General features: G+C 42.2%; 1 protein-coding gene and 1 long non-coding RNA gene across 5 annotated transcripts in view; one reads left to right on the top strand and one right to left on the bottom strand.

The window, feature by feature from the left end:
- Positions 1 to 16048, bottom strand: part of LOC143440432 (uncharacterized) — a 35789-nt gene extending 19741 nt beyond the window's left edge. The window contains exon 1 of the long non-coding RNA XR_013108118.1: positions 15905 to 16048. This is a non-coding gene — a long non-coding RNA (uncharacterized LOC143440432). The remainder of the gene's footprint in view (positions 1 to 15904) is intronic.
- Positions 1 to 22564, top strand: part of Arhgef28 (Rho guanine nucleotide exchange factor 28) — a 282901-nt gene that overhangs the window by 186956 nt on the left and 73381 nt on the right. For all 4 annotated transcript variants that reach the window (XM_076927245.1, XM_076927246.1, XM_076927247.1 and 1 more), the window contains 7 exons: positions 5115 to 5236; positions 7920 to 8200; positions 8692 to 8896; positions 11556 to 11667; positions 15474 to 15516; positions 18490 to 18613; positions 18889 to 19021. In XM_076927245.1, coding sequence (XP_076783360.1) covers positions 5115 to 5236; positions 7920 to 8200; positions 8692 to 8896; positions 11556 to 11667; positions 15474 to 15516; positions 18490 to 18613; positions 18889 to 19021 — 1020 coding nt within the window. The remainder of the gene's footprint in view (positions 1 to 5114; positions 5237 to 7919; positions 8201 to 8691; positions 8897 to 11555; positions 11668 to 15473; positions 15517 to 18489; positions 18614 to 18888; positions 19022 to 22564) is intronic.

Below are 22564 nucleotides of genomic sequence, written 5' to 3'. Positions count from 1 at the left end.
TCTCCAGTGGAGCTACCCAGCAGTGAGGATAACAACTGAAAGAGGCTTGGGGATCCCCTGAGAAGCTGTTCATCCTGCAAGCACCCCAGGAAAAAGCTGGCCCACATCCACCGGTCTTGTCATGTCCTCTCATTCCTGAGCCACCCCCGCTGTTCTGGGGAAGCACCATATCTGACTGATCTGGTCTTTTTCCCTTGGCAGCTTTAATCCCTCAGATTTAGAAGTCTTCGCTCTTGAGTCATGAGAGAGAGAGAGAGAGAGAGAGAGAGAGAGAGAGAGAGAGAGAGAGGGAAAAATCTTATTGGAACTGAGATAAAAGTAGCATTTTTACATGTTTTTTACGTAGCCTATGCAATGGTTGGTGTGTTCTAGCTGCACTGGGTTTTGTTGCTGGTTTTGTTTTGTTTTGTGAGACAGGGCCTCATGTAGCCCAGGCTGGCCTTAGCCTTTGTGTAGCCAAAGTTGACCTTGAACTCCTGATCCTTCCCTTATGAGTTCTACCTCTTAAGTGCTGGGATTATAGGGTTGTTTTTAAATATGTAAAGCTATAGTTAAGAGTGAAACACAAGCACATTTAAGTCAGAGGACAACTTTGTAGAGTCAGTTCTCTTCTACTTGATATGGATCCTGAAAGGGTTCCTCATCAGCCTTGCCCTTTAACCCACTAGACCACTTGACTGGTCCAACATTATTATTATTATTATTATTTTTTAAAGTAAAAACTATACATAAATATCAAAATCCAAACCTGGGGAGACTTTGTCACAGTGGGGCATCCTTGGGGTGACAGAGTGATGACAAGGTCTGGGAGCAGCTGTCTTGGAGGTGTGTCTTCATGCTAGGTCACACCAAGCCACTCACACTATGCCACGCATGCCTAGCTACACTCTCAGCTAAGTTTGGGGCTTCTATTTGTGGCAGGCAATCTGACAGAAGTGGTTTAAGGGAGGAAGGTTTTGTGGGAGATTTATGGGAGGGAAGATTGGTAGGAGAACTAGATCTGTGTGGATGGGAGCTTGTAGCTGTGACATGTCACATGGGGACAACTTTCGCTGCCTGTCAGCATCTGCCAGCTAGGCCCCATGGCCTCCCAGAACAGAACTCTGGGTGGGAACTAAGCACTCAGGTACACGAGCTTATAGGGGTCTTCACAGTCAAGCTGTAATAACTAGACATTTCTTTTACAAGTTGCTCTGCGTGTTGCTCTGTGTGTGTGTGTGTGTGTGCACTCGTGCACATATATTCATGTGTGTGCATCTGTGGCCATGCTGTAGAAGCCAAAGTCCAGCTCGGTGTCCTTCCTCAAGTGCTGGTCACCTCAGAATGGAAGCAATACAATGAATCCCAAGTGTAGTTACCTATGCAAGGTCTCTCCCTGGCATGGGACTCGCCAAGTGGCTCGGCTGGCTGATCAGCAAGCTCTAGGGCTGTGTTCACCTCCCCAGGACACATTACAGACACATGTCACCATGCACGGCTCTTTTTCCTTCCCGACATGGGTCCTGGGAATTGAACTCTGATCCTAATGATTATGTAGCAAGTAATGCACTGACCGAGCTATCTCCTCTGCTGATCAGGCTCTGCTGATCACATCTTCAGAGCGTCTTGGGTTCCCCTGGAATCTCCATGCAGTTGACAGGGGCACACCTCTCAGGCTCCTATAGCTTGCATAGGTGACCACACGTGGAATTTGTTGTATTCCTTCAATTCTGAGGGGAGAAATAGCTTTTCCATCCATTCCTACTTTTGTCAGGGAAGACTGGCTTTCTCTTTATATTGGGGGATAAGGTGTTTCTTTCAAAATAATGTCACGTAAAGGGGAGAAAGTGTGCGAATCTTATGGGAATAGTAAAATCAGCAACGAAGATGTGTCACTGTGGTTCTTAGCCTTCCTAACCCTGCAGCCCTTTAATACAGCTCCTCATGTTGTGGTAATTCCCAACCATAAAATTATTTTCATTGCTACTTCATGACAGTAATTTTGTTACTGTTATGGATCTTAGTGTAAACATCTGATATGCAGGATATCTGACATGGGACCCCTGTGAAAGGGTCATTTAACCCCTTTCCCCAAAGGGGCCATAACCCACAGGTTGGGAACCACTGCTATTGAAGAATGTGAATTTGGGAGAGAAATGACAAAGGTTTGGCATGTTTTGGTCCAATGTCGGCTGTGACCACTCTTGTAAAGATTCTTCTTTGGAAGTCTCAGCTTGGTGTTTTTGGAAATTGTCTTTTTGACATGGGGCTTCTACTTCATGAGTTGTGTCTCTTTTAGGAGACACAAGGACAGTGCAGCCATTGGCACTAGTAGTATCTCTGTGGCAAATGCCTGAATGTTGACCTTAAGTCGGGGAGATAAGGACTGTACAGGAGTTTGAGTTAGATTGGCCACAAAATGTATATGGGTCCAAATGTTTAAAGAAAAATTTTGAATTTTTTTTTTTTTTTTTTTTTTTTTTTTTTTTTTTTGAGCTTTGGGTATTTAAGAGATCATTCATAGCCTGCCTTTGTAACTCAATCATATCATTTTCTAAGCCCTAATCAAATGAATAATTCAGAATACAAATTGACTCTCTCTCTACTCAGCCACCTTGTAGTTTTATTTTGTGACATGCACACAGTTGTCATTTAGACACTGACATGGGACATAGGGCACAGGTTTGTGGTGGAGAAAATTCCATTCCACCCGAGTGCTAGAGAACAGCATTGGTTTCTGAGCCTGCCCATGCCTGGGGCAAATGCACAGTGTTCTCAGCACAATGTTCTTGGTCATTAAGAACAAGGCTCCTGGTGGAGACCCTTGTTATAAAGCACTTGCTCTTTAAGGGGATTGGGGTCCAGTTCCTAGTACCGTCATCTGGAGGCTCACTACCACCTGTAACTCCAGTCTCAGGGGATCCGATGCTCTCCTCAGACTCTGTCTCCCCCCCTTCCAGGCACTTACATATGAGTATGCATACATGCACACAGAAAAACAGCTCAAAATGAAGCTGAGGTGACAGAGCAATACCTTCCTCAAGGTCCTATAGTTTAGGATGAGATTTCACTTGCTGTATCTTCTATTCATATCTTGTCAGGGCTTAGGTTAATTCAGTTATGAATGAAGTCTTCCTAGGGCGGCCATGAGGAGGGAGGTGAATGGCCTCTAAGTTCAGTGGCAGAAATGCCAGGTGTTTCACGTCTGTAAAAACAAACCACTGTAGAACAGCCCGGCTGGACTGATCACATGCCACGAGGTCATGCTGTATTGTTCTTGATTGCTTTCAAACATTCTCCAGAATGACAAATGAGCACGAGTTTCTTGGCTTGCAGAACACTGAAAGTGTTTTGTTGGGTCCTTGATTTATAACCATTGGAGCCTCTTCTGTGTAATTAGGATGAATGTGTATAGCCATTTATCATAAAGGTCGTACTTGTAAAGGAGCTGTGGGCTTTGTGTGTACCACATTGCTAGGTAGCTAACTAAATTTATAAAATAACCCATTATGGGTATATGAAAACACTTTCCCCTATTTTGTATATTCTCTTAAGAAGCTTAATAAAACTCCATTTTAGTGTTCTTTGGGAGGAAAGTAAATCTAGATCTGAATCTGAAGCCAGGGCCATTTGGTGTTTGAGATTCGTACATCTTTATAGCTTTTCTTTTTATCTTTTTTTATCTATCTATCTATCTATCTATCTATCTATCTATCTATATCTATATATCTATATATAAAGATAAAATATATAAAATATATCTTTATATATTTTTTGTATATTTTTTGTCCTCTAGAACTTTCTATAAAAAAATAGAATTTTTGACTATAGCACATCAATTCAGTCAGGAGTCATGAGTCATGTTTCAGTCAGATTTTACCCTATGACAGAGGTAAGCCAGGCAGTGGGACACATGCCAATTCTACTGGCCTTGGGAGCAGTGCTGTCTCTTGTGTTGTTTTTAAGACAGGGTCTTATTATGTAGCCTGGCTGGCCTAGAACTTGCTGTGTGGACCAGGCTGGCCTCAAACTCAGAGCTCCACCTTCATCTGCCTCCCTGCTGGGTTTGAGGGAATGCCCCACCACACCTAGCTCTGTTCTTTCCCTTCCGTATCCATTCAAGAGAACTTGCTAGGCAACACTCTGGATACACCATGTATCTGCCTCATTAAAGTCACTTACAGATACAGTACTCATGGTTAGTTTTATTATCCGTGTACTTCATATTGATCATGATTAAAGATCACAATAATAACATCACACATTAATAACAGTACCATATCATATTAATGGCGCACTTACTGTCAGCCGCTCTACATATCCAGACTGATTTTATTCAGCACACGAGGGAAAGAGTGTTGTTAGCCTACTTTTACGGATGCGGAGACTCTATGAGGGTGTCTGGAGATTGAATCAACAAGCCAGGCACAGGAAGGCAGGCTCTGCTTGCATAGCTTTTATGCCTTCAACCCTGCGCTTGCTGCAGATACAGTAGCGTCTCAATTCTCCAGGGCCTGCTCGGAGTGGCTTTTACTATTTGGTACAAAGCTGAGACCACAGAAGCTAGAAAAGCCATCTCTGTGATTCAAACTGACAGAAAGAGCCACCTGTGAGGGCTTGCTAGTGATCCAGAGCCACCACCGCTGGGATCCCTGCTATCTTTGGATCGTTAGTAACTCATCCAGTCTGAACCTGTTGCATACTTGAGAAGTGTGATATGGACTAATGTTTCCATGTTATCGGAGTCAGGTTCAATGTGTGAGAATTTAAGGATCTTTTTATGAAGGGGAATCTATGCCAGCAGCGCACTGATATGTACCTGTCTAGAACTGTTTTTTAAGTTATAGATTAATATTTATTCCACATTTATTTGGGAAAAAAATGCCCTTTAATTTTTTTCCACTGTCTAGAACTATCTAAGTTCTCGATAACTAAGAAGGTTTAGGTGTAGAAGCAGAGGTAATTGAGCCATGTATCTTAAGGTATGAAGACAGAAAATACCATGTTAAAAAATGTACTTTTTTGGGGGGGTGGGGTGGGGCAGGATGTTTGTCTAAGAAGGTAAAACTTGGCTGAAAGATGAATTGCTCATACTTCACAGTCTCTCAGTTCTGTTCATTGTTCATTTCTTCTAGATCACTCCTTTGATGGCCTCAAAAAATCCAAGCACGCCCCAGCGTCCCTTGCTGCAGGCCAGCTCTCTGACGTGCTGAACGGGGGTGATGAAGTCTATGCTAACTGTATGGTGATTGATCAGGTACAGCATCCTGAGGTGACCTGGGGTATTTGAATCACTTCCCAGGATGGAAGGGAAGTGCTGGAAGAGAAGGTTCTTAAGTTTAGTTGGGGGGGTGGGGAGGGGGATGAGAAAGCTCCTTGGTGAAGCCAACCAGGAAATGAAAGAAATGGCAATGGGCTACCAATATCAATCACATAGCTTTTCAACAAGCGCTCTCTCTCTCTCTCCTTCCCTCTCTCCCTCCTTCCCTTCCTTTATCCCTCCCTTCCACTCTTTGTGTGTGTGTGTGTGTGTGTGTGTGTGTGTGTGTGTGTGTGTGTGTGCCTGTGTGTATTTAAATCTACCGGACAGTAAGAGCAGGTAGACACCTGGTCCCACTCCATCTGATGTGGTCACATAAATTGTCTTTAATCCTCGTAGCATGCCCAGCTGATGTGTGTTGGGATCGTATACCTTTGATGTGCAGACGGAACAGTGTCTGGTCATAAAGAAGCTGGAACATTCAGACTGTCTCTGTTCCTTCCCCAAGGGAGACTTGTGGGCTCAAGCTCAAAGCCTAGGTGTACCAGCTTTACTTAGTTTGGGTTTATTCTTCAGCCCAGCCATCTTGAAGCTTTTTGTATTTATAAAATTAAATGATATTATTAATGTGAAAATTTTCACTTTCTAATTTGTTGGAATCTCTCCTCCCCCACCCCCCAAGACAGGGTTTCTCTGTGTAGCCCTGGCTGTCCTGAAACTCACTCTGTAGACCAGGCTGGCCTCGAACTCAGAAATCCACCTGCCTCTGCCTCCCAAGTGCTGGGATTAAAGGCGTGCGCCACCACTGCCTGGCTCAATTTGTTGGAATCTTAAGGAATTTTCTTGGATAGGTTTGACGATATGAAAATCCTGCTTTTGTCTCCTACCTTAAAAGTAGTCTCCATATAGACAGGCCATTGACACGTGCACATGTGCACTTGCACACAATGACTGCACGTTGAGGTATTTTACCGTTTTTCTTTTCCAGTACATCTCTGTTTCAGCCTGTGTCTGGGTGTCCTGCTCTTCTGTTCTAGTGTCACGAGTCAATGTGATACTAAATGCATGACACCATGGCAGAGGCTGGATTCAAAATGACGGAGAAACCAACATATCAGGACTGATACCAACTATAAACAACTGCTTGCTTGACATAAGCCCTCTGAATGTGAGCTGTAGCTACAGAAAGCAGGTTGGAGTACCGAGCCATTCGGGCTTCAGGATGGTTAGACTGTGTAATAGCCACACTTACATGGATATTTACATGTAAGATCTGTTATATTTGTGACAATATATAAGGTTTGTTTTCTAGCTCTATTGAGGGATAGTGGCTGAAATGCCCTGGATTATACAAGGTGGTATGTCGAGACTCATATACATTGTGAATAATGCTTCTGTGCACATGAGGGTAGAGACAGTTCTGAGGACAGTGATTGTATTTCCCTTGGATGCATACCCAGAAGTAGGGCTTCTGTGTGGTATGGTTGCTATATTTTGAGATTTTTGAGGAATCTTTCTGGTGTTTTCACTGATGGCCCTGCTAATTTACATGCTCCGTCAAAAGTGTGCCAGAGCTCCCTTCTCTATTCTCTTCATTAAATCTCTTCTGCTGCCTTTTGGTGACTCAGTGACAGGTGACAGCTTCAACAGGATACTTCACTGTGGTTTTAATTTGCATTTCCATGATGACTGGTGTTAGCAGGCATCTTTTCACGTGCGTGGTGGCGATTAGGGAATCTTTGAAAAAAGATCTCTTTAGGACCTTTGTATGTTTAAAATTGGATCCTCTCTCTCTCTCTCTCTCTCTCTCTCTCTCTCTCTCTCTCTCTCTCTCTCTGTGTGTGTGTGTGTGTGTGTGTGTGTGTATGTGTGTGAGTCCAGGTGTATATAAGTGACAGTGCAAACATAGAGGTTGGAGGACACCAGCTCTTTCAACCTGTAATCACAAGGGTATCTTTGCATTTCTGTGTCTTTTTAAAATTCTTTCTTCAGAGTTTTATACTTTTTAACATTCAGATAATTGTTGTGGTCATGGTCTGGTCTTAAAGAGATTTATTTTATTTTAATCTCCACAATTTCAGTGGACCTTTTGAGTTTTTATTTCCTCACTGGATAGATTATTAATCCTACTTTCATTTACCCCAACTATAGAGAGCATTTCAACTTTATGAAGGGAAATTGTCTTTACAATTTGTAGTGTTCTACAAATCCACTAAAATTGAAGAAAAAAAAAAAAACCCGAAGATGAAGTTAGGATATAAATTTTGTTTATGAATACTTGAGGTGAGAGGCGTGTTGGCTTTAGTAATACAGAACAAATAAGAAAAAGAGAATGCAGATGCCCAATTCAATAAGCACAGTGAAGGGTTGCTGAACTTGCACAGTTAGGATGAGCTTGAGAGCAGGGCCGCACAGCAAGCTGCAGGCATCCTTCGTCGACTTCCTCCTGTTGTCGGGGGGGTCAGAGACACACACCACCACGCCTGGCCTGGTGACTAGAAGGCAGGTCCTCAACACTTCACCAACTGAGGTATCACCTTAGTCCTACCTACTCTTAGAGTCTCATTTGCTGCAAATGATAAATGTGGTGGAGACTTGTTATCTCTGGGAGTTTTGTTGATTTTAATTAAACCACTTCTTCCTGCATTTGCTTGACAAAATGTTCTCTTTCAACACCCAGGTTGGCGATTTGGACATCAACTATATAAACATAGAGGGACTCTCCGTCCATACCAGCCCCGAGTCCATGAGGTCCACTCTGGGGCCTCAGGCTTGCATGCACATCCTTCCTCCTGACACCAGTCCCTACAGGCGCCCACTTGGTGAGGACAGTGAGGGGACCCTGGATGCTGCAGCTCTGCAGTCCTGCATGTCTCCACCCAGTTCTCAAACTTCCAACTTGAACCTTTCTTTCGGTCTCCATGGATTTGAAAAAGAGCAGAGTCATCTCAGGAAAAGAAGGTAGGGCGCTTTGTTCTGGAGGAAACCTGCAGGAACCTGGGGAGAAGGTTTCATTTAAAAAATTGTCCTCATCACTTTTATCTCAAAACGTTGCCCCTCTTTTAACTTTCTGTATCTTATTGATTTGAAAGTAAGGCCTTTAAAAAAGCCAATGAAAACGCAGTAGGGGAAAACCACAATGCTGAGTATCAGTAGGCCGGTGGAAATAGAAAAGCCTGACACTACCACGTTTGGTGACACGTGTATGCACACTCCTACCCACTTGTGTACACATAAAGAGAAAAAAAAAACAGTAAAAATGTTGGTTTCAAATGAGATTTGGATGGGAAAAAGTATAAAAACCTGTATCAGTGAGAAGTCACATGACCACTCATTGTGTCTCACACCAGTGAGAGCGGCTGAATGCAGAAGAATAAAAAACCAGTGTCTGTCTGTCTGTCTGTCTGTCTGTCTGTCTGTCTGTCTCCTCACTGGTTTATTTCATGCTTTAGTTCTAGCCTGGATGCCCTGGTTGCCGACAGTGAAGGGGAAGGGTGTTCTGATCCCCCCATCTGCTATGCCGTGGGCTCTCAGAGTTCCGCAAGAACTGGGCTCCCCAGCGGGGATGAATTGGACTCTTTTGACACCAGCACTGAGCCAGACTGTAACATCTCCAGGACCGAATCACTTTCTCTGTCCAGTACTCTGCATTCAAAGGTAAGCTCCTCGGTGTCTTTTCTGCGTGTAGGAAACACACAGGATAGGAAAGCAGATTCTATCTTCTTTCTACAAAAGTATGCATCGGGGTAGACTCCTGTGATACCTGATTTTCAATGCCCATGACTCCATTTTGATTTGTACATTTCCAGCAGTGGGTTGGTATTACAGACCCATGAGGAATAATGCCATTTTTACATACATGGGAAATGCTCCCGTTTTGTATAATAGTCCCATTCTCCTTCCTGAGGCAGAGGCAGGAAAACCGTCAGAACTGGGTTAAAGTGATCAAGCATGGTTTGCACACATAACCTTTAGCCTGGTCAAGGAGGCGGACGACGTCAGTAAGTCAGAGGTGACGTTTGCAGGGCATTCTGGTTTATTGAGCTAATCTCCAATGTCACTTTGTCATCTTGAAGTTTTACTCTTCTTGAAAATATCACAAGCTTCATTCATTCATGGTGTTTTTTAACAAAATAAATACTTTAGTTTACCTTTTCAAAGGAACTTCTTCTGCTTGAACATATCTATTTTTTTCTATTAGAGTTCTGTTACCATCCATCTATTTTGTTCCTCAATGGCACTCAGTACTTTAAAACAGTGTGTGAAATGCCAGAGTTCTCTCAGGAACACATGGTTAGTATGATAATACCTTGCTTTTGCAGTGTACCCTGTAATATAAAGATGGTCTGAATATATATATATATATACATACATATATATATGTATATATATGTATATATACATATATGTGTGTATACATACATATATATGTGTGTATATGTATACATATATATGTGTATACATATATGTGTGTATATACATACATACATATATATATGTGTGTGTGTGTGTACACACACAAAACATAGAAGTTTTTCACAGCCCACCTAAGACATAAGTAACTTTTATTTGGTGGTTTGAAAGAATTAGACTTTTGTCTAGGTGAGCCCAGGTTGCTCACATGTCATTACTCAAATTAAGGTCTTCTAACCCTTCACACTGAATCCTTTTCCCTCGGCAGCATGGACATCTAGCCTTGTCTTCTGAGCCTGAACAAACTATGATAATTCTGAGAAAAAAAAATAGATGTGGGGAGGAATACTATTCAAGAAAAAAATAGATATGGTTGTGAATGTTAATACTAGCTAGTTTTGAGGTTTGAATGTGAAGAAAGATAGCTCTTTGGAAGCAATTTCATATTCATTTTCACAGGAAGGTTCTGTTCTATAAAACACAGCTTGCTTCGCCCATGTAATTACCCAGCATAACGTCGCCAAAAGGTTTAGGATAGTTTCCAGGGTTCCATTGTCATGAACAATGGTTACCATGCATGACGTAACTGAAGAGGATGGCATCTGGTGGCTCTCTGTGGTCCATTCCCTGCTGGGGTTAGAGCACAGTCAGCATCCACTCAGTCTCTGGCCCCAGTGGGTCCACCCAGATGAAACAGCTCAGCCAAGGCCCTTTGAACCTAGGTCAGGCTTCTGTGTCAGCTCAGTCCTGAGCCCTTTAACCAATGGCTCCCCAGGGACCATGTGTTTTTACTCAGGAAGAATGGGTAAGACCAGCTCCCACACAAGGAGCTTTGTGATGACTTAATTTTAGTAAAGAATCCTGTGTTACTTTCTTTTACCCCTCACCGTAAGTGGCACCTCAGAAATACATGGGCAGGATCAATGCTAAGGCATTGTGGGATAGAAGTTAGATAGCATCATAAAGGGCTTTAATGAATTTCTATTGCTTATTCCTCTAAAATTTCCAGAACATGTAAGAAAACAATGTTTTAGTTATCTTGCCATCTTGCGTGTTTTATATATGTTGCAAATATAATAGAAATAACATGCAATTGGGAAATAGGAATGAAAATGGTGGGTCATTTAAAAGGAATGACTTTAAAATCCTATAAATCATTGTTAGTATCACTCTGGGAAATACAGGTGGAAAGTCTATTAACCAATGTGCCCAGGTGAACAGAATTCACAAGGACTTCCCCTAGAGGCTACACCCAAAACTATAAACAGCTCTTCGAAAGCGTAAAACCTTTTATAATTAGAAGTAGGTATTTCTCTACTTTCTCAAATTGCTTAAGGATCGAGATCTCAGTAAGAATAGAATTTTGTCTGAATGCTGAAGTATAAAGGAGCAAACAAGTAATAATCCATGTGAAAACAAAGCCATAGTTGAACACTCAGAGACAAAGTTATGTGGCTTAAGTGTCTCATTTTTAACCAAGTTGTTGAAATGGCTCAAAGGCATTCTTTTATGTGTATGAGAACTATCGAGAACAATTCTACAGTGCTTAAGGTTATCAAAGCATTAAATAGGAAGGACACTAAAGAAATTTGAGAGACAAACAGAACAAATAGTTAAAGATCGTTCATAAAATGTGTGGTGCAGGTCTCTTAACCCAGCTACTTGGGAGACCTAGACAGACGTTCCCAAGCTCGTTGCCACGCTGGGTAACGTAGTAAGACCACGCTTAGCTGTAGAGCACGGTCTGGAGTGCATGGTCTGGGCTCAGTGATAGAGGCCCTGCCTGTCATACGTGAGGCCCTGGGTTCAATTCCCAGGGCAAATAAATAACCATACGGATAAAACGTGTGGGTGGCGGTTTTATTCGGTGACAGTGACTCGGTAATGCCATGGCCTTTCCCAGGAGTCCCTGCTTTCTGGGATTCGATCACGATCCTATTCCTGCTCATCACCCAAAATCTCTTCAGGAAAATCCCGGCTAGTGCGCGACTTCACCGTGTGCAGTTCCAGTGAAGGTAAGCTCTGTCTACCATCCGACTCCAACCTCATTCTACTCTAGAGCAGACATCCAGCTACTCTAAGTACATAAAATGCGAAGGGGCTGCAGGTGAGTTCCAATCCTCCTTCCACAACAGGATTTTCTAAGCTTAGTAGAATCTTTTCCTCACAGGACATCAGTCTAGTTATAGATTTAATTCTGATAAAATTGTAGCTCTGTGCTCGCTTCTGTGTTGCTTATTTTAATAAAATGTTGCTCTCAAGGATGGTGCAAACAAGAATGGATTCCAGGCATATTAGTTTGAGGGCCTTAGAGGATTTAATTAAAGTCAATTCTGAGAATTACTTTTGTCCTCTGTGTACAGTGCCAAGAAAGGCAGCTTGGCAGAGGTGGGCGCAGCATGGCAGAATGGAGTTGAGCTGCCTTCCAGATTTAGCCCAGGACTTGAGAGAGTTGAAATAATAACAATGTATTCACAACACCAGTAACTGGATCTCAGCCTGGGGAGGAAGAGCAGCAATGTAAAGAAGTAGAAATACAACTTTGTAACATAAACTTTTATTAAAATAGAGTGTAGCTATAAGAAAGGATTCTCATTAGAAGAGTCTGTTTCATTTTCAAAAAAGAATTCAGCCCTAAACATAAAACGCTTATGAGCCATGTGGGCTTCTACTGGGAGTTGCTCTCATCCATGGCCCACAATTTAAGCTTTGCTTTACTTCCTGCACACAGATTATTGTGTAGTGGTCATATTTAAAGGCTGATTTGGGAGTGTTTGTGTCTGTGTGAGCTGTATTTTAATAAAAAACCTTCCAGTACATCAGACAACACCCTTGTTTTCATTTCTCCATGAGCCATCCAACAGCAAGCTGCAGGTCTCAGGATTCTCCTTTCCCAGCATGCAATAGTTAAGGCAGGAAATCTTCACACTCGCCTTCCTTTTCTCCTTTTTTCTCTTTCTCACTTTGTTCTGGTTTTATTACCATTTTGTATTTTTTGACATCACATGGAACATGTGGTAACCGTTCCAGCAAGACCCATTGCATGAGTAAGACTGACAAGATGCATGAGCCACATGGCAAGTACAGCTTTGTGTCTGTCCCCTTCCATCTGGAATGCGTCGTTAGCAGAGAAGGAAGACTAGTCATCAATGTTTCTAAAAGTTCTCAGAATAAAAATGGGTACAACCACTGCAAGAAGTTAGAAGTTTGCTCTGCTCTCCCTCGTCCTTTGTTTCATGAGTCTTTCTTGGGTTTCCAGGTCTCCCGTCAACCTTGGGTTCTAGTTTCTTTAATGGTTCCTTGACATCTTTTTTTTTAATAGTCCCAGCTTGTGACTTAGTCTCATACTATTGCTATTTGGAACACATCCTGGTATCTTCCACACAGTGCATGGCATTGGAGACTCCCCATTAGAACTTTCTCCAACCTGGAAGGTTTGAAATCAGTGACATTTGATGGCTGAAAGACAACTGATTAGTAAGGAAAGAGTACCTTCCGTTCAAAATTTGAAATAAATACTTAAATCTGTGCATTTGAATTGGAATAAAGAGAGAACATCAATTCCTTTGTTGCCCATACAGTCTATAAATAAAGAATTGTCTTTAAAAAGTATATTTAAACATAGGACTATTTGAATAAAGTTTGAAACCATCCAGAAGGTAAGAATTATAACCAGGTGAATTAGCTTGATACAATACAACACAACACTACACACACGCACACACACATGAGGATTCCAGTAGACAGAAATTGTACAGTTGCCAGCATCACCACTGATACCATTTATGAGCCAGTCACACCCATATGGCTACAAAGAATAATTTACCTCCTAGTGGAGAAGAAATAATTTGTTGTAGTTTATGTAAGCAAAACACAGGTGTGAAAGCATGTCTAGTTCAAGGACACATTCAAATGTCTTATTGTTTAGTTTGCTAGAATGAATCAAAGGGAAACTGGTATTTGTGTTGCTGTTACTTCTCTCTTAATGAATTTTGAATAATACTAAAGTTTTCCTTATTTAAAGCGATACCAAATCTTCCTTTGCCCCAGAGGGGAGACTCCCTTTTATGAAGCATAGTACAGACACTTAAACTTAGGATTCATTTGTACTATGTTTGATTTTTAAAAAAAACCTTTTAAATTAATTAATCAATGTAGGTGTTTTGCTTGAATGCACGTATGTGAACCATGTGCATGTCTTGTGCCCAGGGAGGCCAGAAGAGAATGGCAGATCCTCTGGAACTACAGATGGCTGTGAGTCACCATGTGGGTGCTGGGAATCGAACCCAGGACCTCTGAAAGAGCAGTTGGTGCTCTTAACTGCTGAGCCATCTCTCCCTTTTAATACTTAAAAAAACCCTTTTCTTTCTATTTAATTTAGTTTACATGTATAGGTATGTGTATGTGCTACATTTACCTGGTTATCTAGACAGTTGTAAGCTACCCAGTCCAAGTGCTGGGAGCTAGATTCCAGTCCTCTACTGAGCACTGAGCCATCTCTCCAGTCCCTCTTTCTCGTTCTTATTTGACATCTTCTGTCTTCCTTGTTAATTCTGAAGGATTACTTGCTGTTATTTCTCATTCTTTCTTTTCTTCTCCTCGTCCTCCTCCTTCGCCTCCTCCTCCTCCTCCTCCTCCGCCTCCGCCTCCTCCTCCTCCTCCTCCTCCTCCTTTTTTTTTTTGTAAATTTACTTTGAGTCCAGGGTTTAATGGCAGCAACTTTAGTATGTAATGTTAGTATACCTAAAATAAAGTCCAGCTATATGTTTCCTTTGGTAGTTTGTGGATTTCTGTAGAACGGGATGTTGTCGATACTGAAATAATAACTACACCCTCACCGTGAAGCCAAAGTACAGTCTGCATTAAGAATTTGTGGATCGATGCCATACGTTTGAAGGTTGTTATAAACTGATAGATGGAATCTCATTAGATTGTGACGAGTTTCCTTATAAGTTGATAGCTTGGCTGGCTCTCTTATTTTCTTGGAATGTCACCCTATTTATTTATAAGACCTATGACTTAATTTGAAAAACATTTTATAATGACTATAAAAGCCTTTGATTTTCTCAAAGTAGACTTTCTATTACATACAAGAATTCAGGGGGTTTTCATTTACATTCTGTATGTAACTGGCTCATTCCCCTGCATTTCTACCGCCCCCCCCCAACTTCTCCCCCCACTCTGCATTGCATTGGTAAAGGATTGCCTTGCTCTGTAGGTAGTGTGCTCCTCAGTGGCTGTTCCCTTCCTCTCCCCGCTGTCAGTGTCTCCCTTTATCCATAATAAGTATTCCAACTTTGTACTATGTTTGTGAAACCAGCCTTTGTGCCCCACAAGGCCAATGGGAGGGCTGCTTCTTCTATCCCACCAACCACAGAATGCATCTATGACTGGAATGCTTGAGGATTTTACAAGGCATTAGGGTAGACTCTTCCCTGTACTGGCCTAAGGCTTTGTGGGGAAGCAGCCAGTTACTGATTCCCTGTTTCGGGGGAGTTAGTGTTACAAAAGGGTTGAAGTTTCAGTGAGAAGTATCCAAAACTAACCAATGATCTGTACTGCTCGAAAACTATCAGCTTCTTTTTGTTGATGCTAACACAGTCCCTGAAGTCATCAGACTGACCTCTCCCCCTCCAAGCCAGGGAAAGAAATAAAGCTTTACCTGCAGAAGATCGGGCTTCTTGTGTGTGTGTGTGTGTGTGTGTGTGTGTGTGTGTGTGTGTGTGTGTGTTTTCTAACTGACAATGTATAAAGTACATCAGACTAACAAGTGACCACAGCTTGTCTTTGTTTCCTCTTTTTAATCTTTTGTGTCTTACAGACCAGAGATCATATAGTTTCCAGGAGCCACCAGGAGAAAAAAGGTATGTTGGGGGTCCCCACTTCTGCAGGTTTCACTGATCTATCTTTGGGGATGTCTATACATCATGTTTCCTATGTGTCCATAGATGATGAGAGATTTCTGTGTAGTAAGGTACCCAAGACCTAGTGTTACCTCTCTGGATTCAGTGTAGTAGTCATCCAGACAACTGCCTTTCATTCTCAGGGGTGAAGGCTGCTGGGTTGGGGATAGGAGGTTCCCACTTTAGGTAGGCTAAGAGTTTGCAAACAGTTTAGATTTGAGCATCTCAAGAGGCTGGGAGGACCACCAGCTTCAGAGGTGGCAGGTTTTCTCTAGATCTATTCTACCACAAGCAGACTCTGTCCAGTAGCAGTTCCCCCAAGTGGTTGTTGTAGAAAATAGAGACATACCTGCCCTTACCCTCTGCGGGTCTCTGCTTAGCAGTGTTAGGTTTGATGCAGAAGCTGCCATCAGCACTGCTGGGCTTCTAATTACTGTGGACATCTGAAGGTTGAAGTCCAAGCTGCTGTGTATCTCAGGATGTAAAGCTGCTGCCATAGCCAAGCTTGGGAAGAGACCAGGCTACAAGTGGGATGGCCAAGTTCTGCTGGCCTCGGGTACCTAGCTGGCAAGAGTTACCCATGGGAGTAGCCCCAGGATTATTGCAGAATAAGTGACAGAAATGGCATTGTGACAAAGATGATGATGATGGTGACTGCTGAAGCAGTAGTTACTGACAATCATTGGGTGGCATTGTGACAAAGGTGATGATGATGTTGGTGACAGCTGAGACAGTAGTTACTGACAATCATTGGGTGATTGTACATGCCTCGTGCTATCCTAAGCAATTTATATTTAATTGGTCTATTCTGGACACTGAAACTTGATAATTGTCTTGGTTGTCAATTCATTGTCTTTGGAATCCTCTCTAATAACTGTAGTAATAGTGGACTGATTATTAAGAATTTTTTTAAGTAAAAATATTTTCTGTTAAGAGGTTGTAAGATAAGAAGGGCCAGTGTGACACTTGGTCAAGTCACAGCTCATAAGTAATGTCACCTGCATGGGGTATATGGGAAGTCTTTCTCCCTCCCCCTCCCCCATCCTCCCTCCCCCTCCCCTCCCCCTCCCCCTCTCCCTCTGCCTCTCCCTCTCCCCCTCCCCCTCCCCCTCTCCCCCTCCCCCCTCCCTCTCCTCCCTCTCCTCCCTCTCCTCCCTCTCCTCCCTCTCCTCCCTCTCCTCCCTCGCCCTCGCCCTCGCCCTCTCTCTTCCCCCCCTTTCACTTGTGCACTTGTACCCAGTAGGGTAGATCTTTCTTTTCCTTGACACTATTCCTGGTGTTTTATTGGAAGTTCCAAGAAGCTCCTTAGCCACACTTGATGCTTTACCTTGGTCATTGTGTACGTAATTACTGAAGGAGCCGCTTTCTTTGAGATTCTCTTATTTAGACTAGTCAGTTTTGAAAAAACGACATATGAAAGGAACTTATGCCAGACCTTATAGGCTTATTGCAACAAACCATCCACTTTCCCAGTTCCCCCGTGATTATATAGTACAGATCATCGTTATAACAACTGTCCACTTTAAATTAATACATCTAATTAAATTATCTTTAAAACATCTAAGCATTAAAGGAAGTACTATTGCATTGACTCTTAATTTGCATAGTAGGAACTTACTTTAATACTTTGAAATCAATTCACTGAAAATAATAGGTTATCAGTAAAATTGATTAAGGTTGAGATCTGGAGATCCATATTCCTAACACATTTGAAATATGTATTTACCTATTGAAAAAGGTATCAGGAGAGTTTCTGAAGAATAGAATTTATAAGACTTTTTGGTAAACAATTTCATTGGTCATCAACCTCGCACTAGAAAATTTTTGGGGGGGGGGTGGTTGGGGATGTTAGAAAGAACTTTTTCTGACTTTTATAAATTTAAAAGTCATTTAAGTTCAGTTAGTTCTTATCCAAAGCAGCCAAGTGCCAGAGGAACACTGTACAGTAAAATTTGGTTAAAATACGGAACGAAACAATCTCCTGTATTTGCGTAGAGGCAGCACCACTCCCATAATGCAACAGTGGCTCATGCCTGTGCTATCCACAGTTCCACCAGGTTGGGTGGGTTCTAGCTCCTTGATAATAGTGTTGGCGTGTTAAGGTTTAAGTGTCCTCTGCTCTGGGGCTAAGGGTTAGATGACATAGTTTCATAGTATTCTGAAGAACATGGTATAGTGCAGTCAACCTAACAGACTTGTAATGAAAACTAATAGTTTATTGATGAAGTCTTCTGTGATGTGGAGAATAGTAGAGATGAGTAGCCAGGAGTTAATTTTTATTTTATTTGAGATAGTTCAGTCTGTTCCTTCTAGGAATGGCTACACGGACTAGGGAAGGCAGAGTGATCATGGCTTTGTTACTTCCAGCGTGCAGGCTTGGGTAGCCTCGGCTCCTCTATGGCCTACAGTCTCAAGTTGCAAACCACCTGGCTGAGTGAGACAGGCTGAACCTACAGACACACAGTCTGTTTCTCAACTGGTACCAACCAAGGAAATGCCTGTCTATTGCAAATCATCACTAGATAAATAAAGTCTGCTGCCACACTGTTAACTGTTCGGCTTCCCTGTCTCAGGAAATTTCTGTTGGCATGCTAAACAGGTGGATGAGTGTTTCAGGGTAAGATTATAAAAGTATATTTCCCAAGCATTTCTGTATAATTTTCAGGAATATAAAAAAGTTGAAACAACTGTATGATGACTACTCATACTATTAGATTCTGTTGTTGTTAGCATTGCTTTATCAAATCTGGTCCCTGTTCATCCATCTGTATGATTCCTTTTTAATTAAGAAGCTACTGTTTTTCTCTTTAAAACCATTTAAACCTAAAGCAAAATCTAGCCGTGCCCATACAGATGTACGTACAAGGGTGTTCGTGCTGTCCTTAGTCCCCCTTCAGTTTTGTAAAGCCCGGTCATAGGGTCCTTTCTTTGTAGAATTCAGGAAGAAGAATGGGATGAATACATCATTCCAGCCAAATCTGAATCTGAAAAGTACAAAGTGAGCCGAACTTTCAGCTTCCTCATGAACAGGATGACCAGCCCTCGGAACAAATCTAAGGTAACTGATTGTCTGCTCCTCTCTGTTGTAGAGTGTAGGCGGCCTCTGTCCTCAGCAGTTAGCATAGTTTCTGTGTGTGTTCCCCATTTGATTGCCTGCCTCTGACTGTATGGGCCCCTTCTTATGAATTCTTGTCAAGTCATTAGGATTGTTAAGGCAAGCCCGTGCAGGGGTCATCTCACATTGATGCACGGGTTCTTTAAGAGTGTTTGATGACAACGGTTTTCTTTTTACATTTCCTCCTACTTTCTCTATCATGACTGATGCTTCTGAAGATGAAAAACAAGGATACTAAAGATAAAGAAAAACTGACTCGTCATCAGTTTGTCCCAGGAACATTCTCCGGGGTTCTGCAGTGTTCCGGCTGTGATAAAACACTCCTGGGGAAAGAGTCACTCCAGTGTGCCAGTAAGTCCTCGAGTCCTGTGTGTGATGTGTTGTCTCTCCGTCCTGTAAGCTCCCAAGGGTAAAGCCACTGCTAAGCATGTTTGCACAGACCTCTTGAGGGCCTCACATATCATACAGCTATTTGCCTTGCAGTGGTCAATACTGGTCATTCGGTACTTTTGCTCGGTTGATGACTTTCTTAAGTCCAAGCCTGTCTACCTCGTGTGCTGGACATCTTCATTTGGATATGTCACAGCTTTTGACTGTCACATGCCCAAAACTGAGATCTTGATCCCATCTCAGTGCTTGCTGGCAAGCCGATCCACCCATCACCCCAGACAGATACCCATGACAAGACTTTAGAGGATTAGTTTATGATTCCTTTTCTCTTGTACGCTACAGCTGGTCCTTTGGCAACTCTCTTGACTCTGTTTCCAACGTGTATCTCCAACCCACCTACTTGTCATCCATCACTGCTCTCACTCACCCAAAGCCACCATCCTAGTTGGTCCCCTTATGTTTGTTTTCTATGGCTGTGATAAACTCTGGTGATCTGGACCAGCAGGTCAATTTTTCTCAATGACATGTTCCTGACAGGAAGGACCAAGGGATCAGAAAACAAAGAAGATAGGGCAGTTTGAAAATCAGGAGGTCTTACGTAAGCAGTGTCTTATGGCAAACAACTTTCTTAAGAAATACAGCATCTTCTATACAGTTTGCAGAGGAGAAATGAAACAGTCTGTGGAAAGTTATCGTATAGTGGGAGGAAAGCAGCAGGAAGCTGATCAAGCATTGTTGCACAGTGAGAACAAAGGCTATTTCAAAGGCATCAAAGACAGAGTATGCAAAGTCCTGGGACCAATAACCACAGCCCTAAAAGGAGGGAAATGAGTTCTTAAGAGCCAGAAAACTGCAGTTCCCCTAAGGCCTTGGCTCAAGCTATTCCTGGCCTTGCCAAGCATGTACCTGGTTTTAGACAAGGGACTAAGTTCTTCCTCTATATATCAAGGCCTCAGGGAAAGTCCTGAAACAGCCTGGCCCTCAATACACCATGACTAAAAGCACCTAGAGAAGGAAGGGTTTATTTACTTGACACACCCTGTTCACAGTCCATCACTGAGGAAAGCCAAGACAGGCGCTGAGGCAGGGCCAGAACTGAGACCAAGGCCATGGAGTTTCTCTCATCATTGAATACTGTTACTGGCTTGTTCTCTGCGGCTTGCTTGACTTGCTTATTATACAACCCAGGATCTCTTATCCAGTCATAGCACTGCCCACGGTGGGCCGGGCCATGCCACATCAATCACTAATTACAGAAATACCCATAAGCCAATGTGATGGAGGCATTTTCCCAATGGAAGTTCCCTCTTCCCAGATGATTTTAGCTTGAGTCAAATTGACAAAGAACTAACCAGGATACAACACAAGGCTATTCTCAAGGCACCTGCTGGGAGGACGAGGATCTTAATGTCTTTAATGTCTTGCAGTGACTTCAGAGTCCTGCAGGACATGGCCCGTTTCCCTTCTCACTTCTTGCTTCCTCTGTTCTGATCACACTGCCATTTTTATCTTCCCTCTCACAAGACAGCATGCTCCTGTCTTAGTGCCTTCTGTCTTTAAGGCTCTTCCTCCATTGAGCCCTGTAGATTGTCAGATAACATTTCCTAGGCCTGGCCACGATGTGCCTAGCTTGCCACTTCTCTCGTCATTGAATTCTGGGCCCTGTTATTTACCACCATCTGCATTATGGCATAATTTCCCTGTCAACTTTCTTATCCGTCTCTTTCACCATAAGTTCTGGAAGGGGAAAGGGAGGGCATAGTAATTTTTTCACAGCCCCTACAGGTGCCATCACAAAGCTGACCCTTAACACTTAGGTTTAATTAATGAGTCCTAAGGTAAACTGATGTGTAAGCAAGACCTGCTCCAGTGGAGTCCACTAAGTGGGCGTTCACGGCAATGTGGTCAAAGCTAGAAATTGCCGAAAGTGCTGCAGATTGCTCAACTGTCAAACCAGATACTACTTAAAAAAAAATAACTGTATGAAGACCTACAGAAGATATACGGCGTGAATGGAAACTTAAATTGTCTCAAACTTTTCCACCTCCAAAAGCTTTGCTGTTAATTTATCATTTTATTAGTATTTAATATTGTTCAAACTAATGGGGTTTCATGATGACACTCCGTGTGTGCATATAATATACCTTCATCATCTTTAATTCTCCACTGTCATCTTTCTGCTGCCCTACGGGTCCCCTTCTCCACTTCCAAGCCCGTTTTCTACTCTTGTGCATTGTCTCTGTTGTTTTTCTTTCTCTTTAATTATTATTTTTACAAATATTCATATAAGTATACATATAAATATACAGATACTACCTGAATCAATCTAATGTTGCCCTTGTGTTGAGGGTTGAACATGTGATATTGGGTAGTCACTCAGAGGGCTCATCCCTGGGGACATGTAATTCCCCCCCTCTCAGCAGCCACTAATTACTTATAGTTTCTTCTAACCCCTAAAACACTGCGTCAGCCTTTAATCTGAGATTGAATTTGATGTTTTCAAGATTATTTAGTTATTTCTCATGGTATACTCACTTTTTTCCCCCTGTAGTTTCAGAACGTAAATTAAAATTTGTTTTCACACAGATCTGTCGACATTGCTGATCAGTCCCTTAGATTAAGTTCTACACCAGGTTGTGAGTTAAAGTGTACACTAGCTGCTTCTCTTTACACCACAGTGGTTTTTAGAATTAGTTTGGGGACTTTCAAGGTTTTCACTGGGAGGGGAGTGTCGGTTGCCTAAACTTGGATTGATATCACATTTTGACATTGGGGAAGTAGACTATGACATGGGCAATCTCTACTGTGTTAGGTGTATAATCACCTATAATATAATATAATATAATATAATATAATATAATATAATATAATATAATTGGTCTATAATAGCTCTACTATTATAGACCAATATGATATAAGAAGTACTCAAAGTCTTACTGTCATTTTCTGTTAGATTCCTCGTTGCCAACAGTTCACAGACATTGCTGTTCTGGGTGTTCTCATGTCTACCTGGCGTAGATGCTCGTATGTACTTCGATGTGACGTTAGCTGGAGAGCAGGCCCTCTCATACTCGTTCATTGAGGATGAACCCTAATCAATATAGCTTCACTTTGATGTCCCCTCCTGCCTCCTGCACTGAGTTCTGCTTCTCTCAAGTGTGTTCCCCTTGTTTGTCCCTTTTCTGTGTCTGTCGCAGAACCGTTTCTGTGGTTCTCCTTCTTGGGTTGTGTGTCTTTAATTTAGCTCAGGAGAATCTGTAATGCAATGGAAAGACCTTGTTTTATAACAAAGGGTTGTTCTAATTTACATTTAGGTTTTTACTGCTTCCAACTATCTTGGCTAGTTCCTGGCTGCTTTCCTCGGCGTCTGGCTCAGCTCTTTAGACCGTGTGTTGTTTGCTTTTATTGTTTCCTGTGATTTGGCAAGATAAGGGCTTTTAATATCTACTAATGATAGTGTTATGGCTGTGTAGGGCTCACAATTTAATACAGTTTTTCTTCCTT

This window comes from Arvicanthis niloticus, chromosome 29, assembly GCF_011762505.2.
Source record: "Arvicanthis niloticus isolate mArvNil1 chromosome 29, mArvNil1.pat.X, whole genome shotgun sequence".
NCBI lineage: Eukaryota > Metazoa > Chordata > Mammalia > Rodentia > Muridae > Arvicanthis > Arvicanthis niloticus.
Note: the sequence above shows the minus strand (reverse complement) of the source record. Positions and strands in the feature narration are given on the sequence as shown.